The 12,287-nt window shown below is 36.1% G+C and overlaps 1 protein-coding gene across 1 annotated transcript; it reads left to right on the top strand.

Annotated features, from left to right (window-relative positions):
- The first annotated feature begins 10,992 nt into the window (after window positions 1–10,992).
- Window positions 10,993–12,042, top strand: LOC117176703. Its single transcript, XM_033366959.1, has one exon. The coding sequence runs from the start codon at window positions 10,993–10,995 to the stop codon at window positions 12,040–12,042; it is 1,050 nt and encodes a 349-aa protein (XP_033222850.1).
- Window positions 12,043–12,287: the final 245 nt, after the last annotated feature.

The following is a 12,287-nucleotide window of genomic DNA, read 5'->3' as shown; positions in this document are numbered from 1 at the left end:
TATTAGTATAAACGCTTCAAATGTTGCAATTTTGATTTTAGTGACCGAGAGCGCCCTGGGCAGCCTCTAAAATTTAAAGATACAGAATTGCAAGCATTGCTCGAAGAAAACTCAGCGTAAACGCAAAAGGAACTTGCAGATCAGTTAGGAGTGGCACAAGCAGCTATCTCCAAACGATTAGCTATGTCCAAACGATTAGATATCTCCAAACGATTACATGCAATGGGAAAAATACAAAAGAAAGGAAGCTGGGTTCCACACGAACTGACCGACATAACCTGAGCCAACGAATAAGAATGCGCCTTTCACTGCTGATTAAGTAGAAAAAAAATTTTTTGTGGAAAATTGTGACGGGAGATGAAAAATACATTTGTTATGTGAACCCTAAACGTAAAAAGTCTTGGGTGCCCTGGCGGACCGAAGGAACCGAATGGAGCTTCTACAAAGTACCCGTAAAGACCCCAATGGGTCCCCTTTCGGTTCCTTTTTAAGAAACTGAAAATAACAGAAAAATCAATTTTTAAATTGTTGAAATTCGGATTCTACGTTAAGTTTGCATTAGAAACTCACAGAGTAATCGCAATACTTTTTTGGAGCGTTAAAAACTTTTAAAAATAAAATACATGTCATTTACATGGGCCGTCTGTAACTTTAAGAATTTCTTTTGGATGTTAGCGCCACGCACTTGAAACCTCAGACAACAACGCTGCGATGCTAGTAAGAGAGAATTATATTTTGAAACTTCGCATACAAAATACTACTTGAACTATTATGGACGCGCTTGAAGTCGTCTTCAGCAGAATTTAATTACATTTTTAACATTTTTAACGCTGCAAAAAAAGTATTGCGATTACTCCGTGAGTTTCTAATAGAAAATTAAATGTAGAATCCAAATTTCAACAGTTTGAAAGTTGATCTTGCTGTTTTTTTGAGTTTTTAAAAAAGGAACCGAATAGGGACCCAATGGGGTCTTTATGGGTACTTTGTAGAGGCTTCTTTCGGTTCCTTTGGCCCGCCAGGGTGGATTCCGGAAAACCATCGACATCCACTCCTCAACAAAAAATCCACATGCAGAAAGTTCTCTGTATCTGATGGGATATGAAAGACGTACTTTATTACAAACTTTTGTAAACAGGTCAAACAGTTGCTGCAGAACGCTACAGTCGAAAACTAATCAAATTGAGCGAAGGTAGACGCCTCCCAAATCTGGACGACGTACGACAATTCGTCGACGACTTTATCGCCTCAAAGTCCGCAAGTTTCTTTCGCAATGGTGTTCGTATGTTGCCTGCGTGATGGGGCAAGGTCATCGAAAACGGTGAATAATATTTCGAGGATTGATCTGGTATTTATATATTTCATAATATAAAATGTTTTTTGTAAAAAAAGTAGAAAATTAAGTTATACACCTAATAGATGGGGGGTAAGGACCGGTCTTCTTGCTTGGTTCTCAAATGGCACCGATTTGAAATTTCGGCCTGAGTTAAATCGACTCCCCCCCTTACGGTAAATGTATTAATAACAATTTTTTTTTTAAATGCGCATTTTTTTATATATACACTTAGTGGAATGATATACAATTTGAGGGACAAATTCGAGTGCGAAGCACGAGATACGTGATGAGAATGTATTCGTTAAAACCGAAGGAGATTTAACAAAAGAGAATTTACAATCACTAAATTACTGTTTTCAATGCTTTGACGTTTAGTTTTAAAAAGTTTGTTTACAAGTGTGGGGAATACACAAATACCGTTTGGTTGTCAATTGCAGAATCATATTTTTGCTCTAAAAATTTACTTTTTTCCTGGATTTTTTTTTTTACTTAAAATTTAATCTTGTGGACTCTACGGAAAATCTGATACTATTTAAAAATCGATATTATTCATAGAAGTTTTTTTATTGTATTGAGAAAATCAGGGAAATGCAATATGAATGACATAGTTACTTCTACTAGCTTATAATTCTTCAAAAATTACATCACAGGGCCGTGGTCAGCCGTAGGGCCCGACGGGCCCGACCCCCCGAAATTCAGCGATCCCTAAAATTTGCCTATGGATGTGATTCATGTTTTTAAAATATGCCTATCGACAACAGACCATATTTTTAAGGCAACGCTACGCCCGTGAGGCATATAATACCTCTATTAGGATATTTGAACAGGAGATTAACTTCCGATTTGGATCGATTATCTCGAATACGATTATCAAAGCCGCGTGTGAAACATAAAGTACACTTATACTAGGTGTTGGTTTTCGCACAGTCTACTGGTGTTGGAAATTTCCCGCGCAATTTTTATGATCCAATTCGGGATATATCGATCCGGATCAGAAAAAAATCTTCCACTCGAAAGCACTATATCAGATATTTCGTTTGACTAACACCCAATACACACGTGGCGAACTCACACTCAGTTGCAGTTTCGATAAGCAACAGTTACAGACGTACGCAGGACACTATTGTTGTTTATGAGATGTGAAATTGAATTGAAACGTGCACAAGACCAAACATCTATTGTTGAATTTCTCAAGATATCAAAAAAGAATGAATTGAAAGGTAAGTCATGTGTATTTTGACCTTACTAATAGCCGGAGTCATGAAAGAGTTTGCATAACCTCAAGCGTCAACACTGATAATTCATATCGTAGTTTTTTAAGTGTTACTAATAAATATGCATAAAGCGAGATAAAATTATTCGTTCTTTATACTTGACAAGCATTTTTCTAATATAAAGATTTTTGCGAATTTCATATTAATTCAAATAGATTTAAATAACACCTAGAAAGACTAGAAAATTTTTGTTTGAGTTTTTCCTCATTGTCGCATCAGTGATACTGTTTTCTCGACAGTAATATAAAAAATTGTAAGTGTCATGTAAATATTACAGATGACGATTGACGAGTGATTTGTTTAAATACCTTAAGGACATTTTTTATACCTGGGATGTCCCAGGAATATTACATTTTTTGCAAAGATTCTATTCCAAATGATTTTATGTTACCCTTCAAAAACTTGCTTCATTTTTATGTCTAAAAAATTGTCCTTATTTATTGCAGACGACAATCTGCATTCTCAAATTCCCGATCAGTCTGACACGTGTGCTCATGCTTCTCCAAAGACAAATGTTGTCGATCCAAAACTCGACATTGGCAATATGGATAGATCCTCCTTGGATGATTACACAAAAAAGCTCGTTTGAACTTCACCGATGATCTCGAAAGGGCTTTTCTATCCAACTACTAAAAAACACGGGCGCAACAGGAGTTTTCAAGAAACTTGGATGAAAGACTTTCCTTTCCTCGCTTATTCTCAACGAGATGATGGCGCGTACTGCAAACCATGCTGGCTGTTTTTTCATGAAGGAGTTGGCAAAGGAAACCACAAATTCCAGGACAACTTGTCACCAGCTGCTACAGAAATTGGACAAATGCGACGGAAGATTTTAGAAAGCATGCAAACAAACAATACCACAAGACTTGTTCCTAGTTTGCCAAAAATTTCCTTGAGGTATCTTCAGGAAAACGATCAGATATTATGTCTCTAATGGATACGTAGCAAGCCAAAGAGAAAAAAGAAAATAGAGCAGCTATCATGCCAATAATTAAAACCATTCTTTTTTGTGCTCAGCAAGAATTACCCTTGAGAGGCGATCACGATAGTGGACCTTTGTCATTGATAAGACCACAACTGAATGATGGAAAATTCCGAGCTCTTTTGCGATTTCGAATCGATTCCGGGGATGTAAGTTTGGAAAGACACGTTCTCAATCATTTGAAAAATGCCCAATACATGAGTCCAGATATTCAGAATAAAATAATTTAGATATGTTCTGACATTGTCATGAGGGAAATTATTCAGAAAGTTGATAATGCACCATGCTTCACCTTGCTCGGAGATGAAACCATGGATATATCAGGCACTGAGCAAATGTCAGTATGTCTCAGATACCTCGACTTCGACGAAGACTTGTAAAAACTGATTATTCGTGAAGACTTTGTAGGATTTGTACCGATTCACAACCAGACTCCTGAAAAAATAACTGAAGCTTTCCAGAAACGTTGTAAAGAGTTGGGCCTCAAAATGGAAAAATGCATTGGTCAAGGTTACAATGGAGCACGTAACATGTCCGGTCATGTCAGTGGCGTCCAGGCGACAATGAAGAATCTGTACTTATTGATGATGTACGCTCATTGTTTTAGCCATCGTTTGAACCTCGCATTGTCAAATTTAGTGTCAGTCCAACCTGTTCGGAATTGTCTTGGGATTGTGAACGATGTAGTGAACTTATTTAGAAACCACGCGTATGCGATTAAAATTCTTCAAGATCTCATCCAAAAATATAGCAAAAAAAAGAGAATTATTCGTCTTTGCAAAACAAGATTCATCGAACGACATGACAGCATACTATCTTTCGTAGAACTGTTCCAAATCATCCACATGGGATTCAAAGAAATTTTAGACAAATCTTGGACTATTTCGAAAACTGTGGCCTGCTTACTTATAGCAGTTTAGAAAAGCAAGTTTCTCGTCAGTCTCTTGGTTTGTAACAGACTTTTCAGCTTTACGCTTATTTGTATAGCAGCCAAAAAGCATGCAAAGGCACATTCGATATGGAGCTGAAAGTTCCGAGACTCACGTTGAAGCAAACAACTCGTTCCAATTATCAAACAGACTCTGTTGAATCGTACTTTCGGTTTGCTGTTTTTATTCTTTGCCTCAATACGCTAATTCAGAATTCGTCAGACAAATTTCCTAATGAGAACGGGGGAATATTATCAAGCTTACAGATACCTCTCCATGGATTTGCTGCAATTGAAAAAGTAGATGACTTGCATCATCTTTCGCTATACTTTGATGATCGAGTATCAGAATTCGCTGTAAAAGCTGAGTATAAATTGTGGCGTGAGAAATTATCGGGACTCGAGAAAGATGCCGGGGTTTTACAAGTATTGGGGTTTTGTGACACGAGCAGATTTCCAACAATCAAATATCTTTTAACAGTTTGGGCAACTATTCCGGTCACAACAGCAAGTGTGGAAAGGTCATTTTCGATACTGAAAAGAATCATAACTTACTTATGTAACTCAACGGGAAATGAAAGAATCAGTGCACTCGCCGTACTGTCAATTCATGGAAACTTAGATATCGATCTAAATGAGGTTCTTGAGATTAGGGCTGCAAAGCAATCGCTAAGTTAAAATTTTGAATTTTGTCTACTGGAATTGACGCTTTTGTTTAACAATCGATATGTATGTGCATGACCGACAATTAAAATACGGTCCTGTTAGATCGTTTTCTTTCTTATCAACAAAATATGTCACGTAGAAGTAAAATCAAATGCAACTACTTGAATTTTATTCGAATTTTCTATAAGATTCCATTTAACACGTTTTCTTGAAACATGTGTCGACTAGATGTATTCGAGTTCTATTAATTGACTTTATTGTTCTGCCTTCTTTTTTGTTTGATAATTCATTATTATAGTTATACAGACTTCTTTTTTGCTTAAAATGTAAGTATTTTGTTAAGCATTCTTTGCTGTCGTAAATCAATTTTTTTCACCGAAAATGTAACTATTCCATGTTTGGTTTAACATTTATCTTCTGAAGCTGAAAATTCAGTCTTTATTAAAAATTCGTCACTTTGGTTGAAAATTTAACTATTTTGTTTAGGATTTATATATTTTGAACAAGATTTGGCTTTTTTTTATAAAAAATTATCTTTTGAAATGAAAGTTCAACTATAGGGTTAAAAATTAATTTTTTGTTTGAAAATTTATTATTTTATTTAAAAATTAATTTCTGTCACTAAAAATGTAACTATTTTGTAGAAATTTCCTCTTTTTGGTCGATCATTATTTTTTTTCAACATTTATCTTTTTAAATAAATTCTTATTTTCAAAAATAATGATTTGAATTTGAATAGTGCACCAGAATAGTGAAATGGAAATATTCAAAAAACTGTAATTGATCTTCGACAACAATGCTTTCGAGATTATCTTGACACCTATTTTTTAGAGAGGGACCAGTCTTCTTGACCTGAGTATTTTATGAATAGAATTACTCTGAAACACAATCTTTAGATTTAAAAAATGGATAAATAAATAAAGATAATTAAAAACTATATGAAAATGAAATCTTGAAATGTCCCATGATTTTTTGATAATGTAGTGATTTTTTCACATCTTCTTTCAGACACCGGAAGGTTACCTACAATTTACTTCGAATGTGTAGACGATATCTCAATCAGTAGAATTTTATTCACCTAAATATCTTATGGCATATATAAACTTGCTATCAAGGAAAAATATCGCTACGGATTGGGAGTGCACATTGAAGGAAATCTTGCTCGAAATTTCTAAGGAATCAATTTCAAAATTGTTAGTCAAAGGATCGCGAGGCGGAAGACCGAAATTAGATCCTCTGATATTTTGTTAGCTGATTGGGCGTTTGAAGCTTTAAACAAAATGCTGGATAAAAAGAGTATATCAAATATATTGATAAAATAGCTTCTAATAAGCGAGGCCATTTAAAAGAAAAAAATCTTTGGAACAACGGACGCTAAAATAAAGTACGAATATCATGTTATATAATAACCTAAGTGCGAATTACCGGAGCTGAATACACGGCCCAGTGTTGGTCCAACTTTGGCAGCCAAAGATCGGCTAATGTTATTGGGCCAATACCGGCATTTTAATCGGCCCAGGGTTGAGCCAGTGCTGGCAGCTTATATTAGCTTTTTATATCTCCCGATCCTCCGCCGATGCTTGGCCCACTATCAGAACTTTATTGCGCCAAGTCTCACTTTCTTACGAGAAACCATGTTTCACGAGGATCAGCCAAAGTATGACCCAGTGACGGTACATTACTGGGTCAAGTATTACTTTTACCATGGCAAAAAATATTCACTATGAAATTTGTTAAGTTCTGCCGTTAAGAATTTTAAATGCTTATGAAAAATTACATTTCCTGCCATTGCAAAAAGTTGTAAAGTAGGCTACAACGGGAAAAAACAAAATATTACGCGAAGAAAAATTGTAATAGATTTAAATTATTTATTTAAAAATTATTGTATTGATATTCCTGTTAACAGTTCGTGTATTTCACATTTAGACAACGTCGCATAATAATAAATAATTAGAAAAAGAGAGCTTAAAATTTGGTCCTTTAACCATTCTGAACTGCAGCTTATGAGGGTGGTTTTTTTCACAGAGTTTCAACTTGTCGGTTTAGCGAAGTGGTTAGTACTCCCGACTTCTAGGCTATAGATATAGGTATATAGATGTAGGTTCAATACCCCGTGGCGTTAGAAATTTTATTTGTAATATAATGTTAAAAATGTAATATATTTATTCAATCTAAACAGGACCATTAATATTTATATTCAAAGTATTCGCAATCAATTAATATTTATTTTTTAAATACCTTTTTTGTCATATCCTTAGACCTTAGACTATGGCAGTATTGGTACCCAGTGTTGGGCCGACAATGGCAGCCAAGCCTTGTTTGCCATGTCAAGGCCATAGTTATCAATCCGACAATGGCACGACGATGGCAGCTAGGTTTTGTCCAATACTTGTACCCAGTGTTGGGCCGACATGGCAACCAAACCTTGGCTGCCAAGTGAAAGCCATAGTAATCATTCCGCCATTGGCGCGATAATGGCAGCCGAGCTTCGGCAATATTCTTGCCGACTATGGGCCAAGTTTGGGCCGTATGTGACTTCGCACTTGGGAATTAATTGAACATTGAAATATTTGTATATTATATAATATAAAGATGGATTGTTAATTTTAGGTGTAAATGGGTAAACCAGAAGAAATGCACGCAAAAACGACGGTGAAGATTCACATCAGCAGCTCCCCAATAAACTGTTCAACAATATAATCAACAATATAACTATGATCCAAATCCGCAACAAGGGAAAACTATACAAAACTGCAGCTTCTCACAATTTGAGAATAATTCTTATTTTCACTACTCAAAAGCTAAATATTTTCTTCTCAACAAATTATTGGGCAAATGCAGAACAGAGATAAAAAAATAAAGATTTGCAACCAAATAGCAACATTTTTTTACTAAAAAAAATAATTTTCAAACAAAAATAAAATAGTTAAATTTTCACTTTAAAAATTAATTTTGAACCGAAAAATTATTCGCATTTTCAATCAAAATAGTTCAATTTTTAACCAAAATATTAAAATTTTCAACAAAAAAATATGAATTTTCAACAATAAAGTCAATGCTCAACCAAATAGTGTAATTTCCTATGAAATTGTTAAACTTTAAAGCTAAAAATGAATTTTGCACAAAGCAGTTGATATTTTAACCAAAAAGGTGTTATTTTAAACAAAAATATTATTTTCTTCCAAAAAACACAAATTTTCAACAAAGAAAAAACAAAATTTCTACTACGACCATAAATAATCATATCAAATCCCTTTTCGAGTTACCGAATTGCTTAAATACCTCTGCTAATGCATTAGGAGACTTAACAAATAATGTAACGAAACATTATCGCGCACTAGAGGCCTTGAAAAAGCCTTTTCTAGAAGCCTTTCCAATTTACGCAGTGATATTGAAACTAGATCCACAGTCTCGTTTAAAATGGAAAGAACACACTCAAGATGATTCTTCTACGACGATGGAAAAATTGCTTGAATTTATACATTGTCGAGAGAAAGTATTAGAATCCAACAAAATCATAACGAAAAACGACAGATCTAAAAATAGAGGCACACCGCGTAGCGATAATCAAAACCGGGGTACTAGCAATCGATCATTACATTTTCAGCAAAACCGTCAAGCCTCAGCCTATTCCGGTTTTAGATCTTATTGCTATGTGTGCAAGAATCCACACTTCACACAAAATTGTAACAAATTGTTGGACGTAGGCATACCAGAACGCTCAGAGATATTAAAAAATCTAAATCTATGTATTAACTGCCTCAGGTCAAATCAGTCTGTAGAAGAATGCAAGTCGAGCACATATAAAACTTGTGATAAAAAACATTACACCATTTTACATAGCGATCCTCAATCCAACAAAGCTAAAGTATATTTTTCAAGTTTACCCGAGACGGTTCCTTCTCAAGTTCTTTTGCAAACAGCCTTAGTTCACATATTAGATCACAAAGGAAATCCTCACATAGGTAGGGCACTTCTTGATAACGGATCACAAGTGCATTTTATGACTGAGAGATTAACGAAGAAATTAGGGCTCAACCAACGAGATATCGAGATTCCTCTGGGAGGGGTCAATCAAATGAGCTCCAGTATCAAAAAAGTAACACGTTCTTCGGTTCAATCGCGATTCAATACTTATTCAGCTGATTTGTCATTCTTGATTACCCAAGAAATGAACGAGCAATTACCAATAATATAAACGAGCACTTAATCGATTTCACTCTTTAGAACGATCCTTTTAAAAAAAGCTTTTTTTAAAAAAAGCTTCTTTTTTAAAGAAGATTTAGGTCACATGACCGAAGATCCTAATGCTTCTAAAAATGATGGCTATTTTTTCCCTTACCACGGTGTAACTAAAGAATCAAGTTTAACAACAAAACATAGGACCGCTTTCAACGGAAAATCGGAAACTTCCACAGGAATCTCGATAAACGATACTCTCATAATCGGTCCAAGTATTCAGGAATATCTTTTCTCATTGCTTATTCGATTCCGATCACATGCATATGCAGTGACCGCCGACATTGAGAAAATGTATCGACAAATCTATATCCACCCTGATGATCGCAAATTCCAAAAAATCTTGTGGCGTGAGAACCCGTCTCAGCCTATAAAAATCTTCACGTTGAATACCGTAACATACGGTACCTCTTCCGCTTCGTTCTTAGCCACCCGATCATTACTCCAATTGGCTAACGATGAAGGTGAATTATTTCCTAACGCATCTGTAGCACTGAAGAGGATTTTTATATGGATGATTTGTTAACGGGAGCAAATACCTTTGACAAAGCTGAATCTCTAATTAACGAATTAAAAGTAGTTACTCGTAAGGGTGGCATGCATCTTAGACAGTGGGCTTCCAATGATTCTGAGCTTATCAACACTGTATCAGATGATACCAAAAACTCTCACCTGTTTTTGAATCTGGGAGAGACAACTAAAACGCTCGGTGTTTATTGGAACCCCCAATTAGACATATTCAAGTATACTGTTGATTCACCAAAGGTGGTTGCTCTTGTGACAAAGCGAACAATACTCTCACAGATCGCTCAGCTGTTGGACCCTCTCGGATTACTGGGTCCGGTTATCTTACGAGCAAAAATTCTAATGCAATCCTTGTGGGATTCAAAGCTGGATTGGGACGATCCTGTTCCTGAGGAAATACACTAGCTTGGCTCGAATATTAAAATCTTTTACCTTCTTAAAAAAAATCAAAATTAATCGAAAAATAGTCGCTAACGATTACTCATCACTACAATTACTTGGTTCCTGTGATGCTAGCGAGAAAGCTTACGGAGCCAACATTTACATCCGATCAACAAAAGAAAAGGGAGGGTATTCTAACCAATTAGTGTGTTCTAAATCGCGAGTAGCACCTCTGAAAAAATTATCATTGCCGCGTCTTGAACTTTGTGCTGCTCTACTACTAGCTAATTTATTCAAAACCGTATCTCATGCACTACGTAGATTATCTTTCGAAAAAATCATTTTTTATTCTGATTTGACGATCACTTTACATTGGATCAAAAGTCCTTCACACACTTTGAAAACATTCGAAGGGAATCGAGTCACTAAAATTCAGGAAATCACCGCTAATCACGAGTGGAGACACGTGCGCTCCGAACATAATCCCGCAGATCTCATTTCGCGAGGCTAAACAACTACCGAAATTCTGGACAACTCCTTCTAGTTTGACGGTCCAGCCTGGATCAATGAACCCCAAGAAAATTGGCCTGAATCTATCTTAGACCTTGAAGAAATTCCCGGACAGGAAGAAGTTTTTGTTAATCTAACATGTACTAGAAAGAATATGAGCATTAAAGCAATATCAAAAAACGAATCCACTGAAAAACTTTTTGCAAGAAGGGGAACTTTTTTAAAGCTCATACGCGTGATTGCTTATCGTCAACGATTTATCGATATCAAAGTTCACAAGCTCGAAATGAAGGGTATCCTTTCTACGAGTGAACTTAAGAAACCGACGATCTGCGCGGTTAGGCTCGTACAACGTGAGACTTTCTCCGACGAAATTGCGATTTTAAAATCTAAAGGGATAATTCAAGGAAAACTAACTCCTCTAAAACCTATCTTAGATTCGGAGGGAGTGCTCCGAGTTGGAGGTCAACTTGAATTATCAGAACTCATTTATATCCAAAAGCATCCTATATTGCTACCAAAATATCATCACTTAACGAATCTTATCGTCCGCGATCAACATTTACAGCTTCTTCACGCAGGAACACAAGCGACGCTTAATATTATTCGGGACAATTATTGGATTGTTGACGGTAGAAATGTCGCCAGAAACATTATTCGAAAATGCGTCACTTGTTTTCGTGCTAAACAGCAATTTCCCACTTATATAATGGGAGATCTGCCCAAAGATCGGACTGTCTTCGAAAGACCATTTAAACATGCAGGCATAGACTTTTGTGGACCATTTTTTATCAAAGAGAAAAAATATCGAAATCGTGTGAAAGTAAAAATCTATGCAGCTGTTTTCGTTTGTTTCGCCACCAAGGCAGTGCACATTGAAATTGTCAGCGACCTGACTTCCGAAGCCTTTTTAGCTTGCCTAAGGAGATTTTTCGCTAGACGCGGAAAAAGCTCTGATCTATATTCAGATAACGCTACTAACTTCAAGGGTGCAAAACGCGAAATCGATGAGCTTCATCAATATCTGAAAAATCAAACAAATATCGACGAAATCTCCCAGCATGTTGCTAATCGCGATCGAGTTGCTGGGCATTTCATTCCCCCGCGTTCACCTCATTTTGGCGGACTCTGGGAAGTCGCAGTCAAATCTTTTAAACATCATTTTACGCGTGCCATCGATGGAAGAGTTTTAACCTATGAATAATTCACGAAATTCGCAACCGAAGTAGAGGGCATTCTGAACTCTAGACCTTTAACACCTGTGCCTTCCGATCCTAACGACCTTATCGCTCTTACTTCTGGTCACTTCCTGATAGGTGACTCAATAACAAGCATGACTGAGCATGATTTGACGGACTTGTCATCCAAAAGACTATCATCTTGGCAACAGGTCCAGCAAATTAAACAGCACTTTTGGGCTCAGTGGAGAAGAGAGTATCTCCACGAGTT

This window comes from Belonocnema kinseyi, chromosome 7, assembly GCF_010883055.1.
Source record: "Belonocnema kinseyi isolate 2016_QV_RU_SX_M_011 chromosome 7, B_treatae_v1, whole genome shotgun sequence".
NCBI classification, from domain to species: domain Eukaryota; kingdom Metazoa; phylum Arthropoda; class Insecta; order Hymenoptera; family Cynipidae; genus Belonocnema; species Belonocnema kinseyi.
Note: the sequence above shows the minus strand (reverse complement) of the source record. Positions and strands in the feature narration are given on the sequence as shown.

What these genes read in the sequence shown, in the direction of transcription:
- LOC117176703 (XM_033366959.1), top strand. Translation starts at nt 10,993, where the DNA reads ATGAGCATTAAAGCAATATCAAAAAACGAATCCACTGAAAAACTTTTT.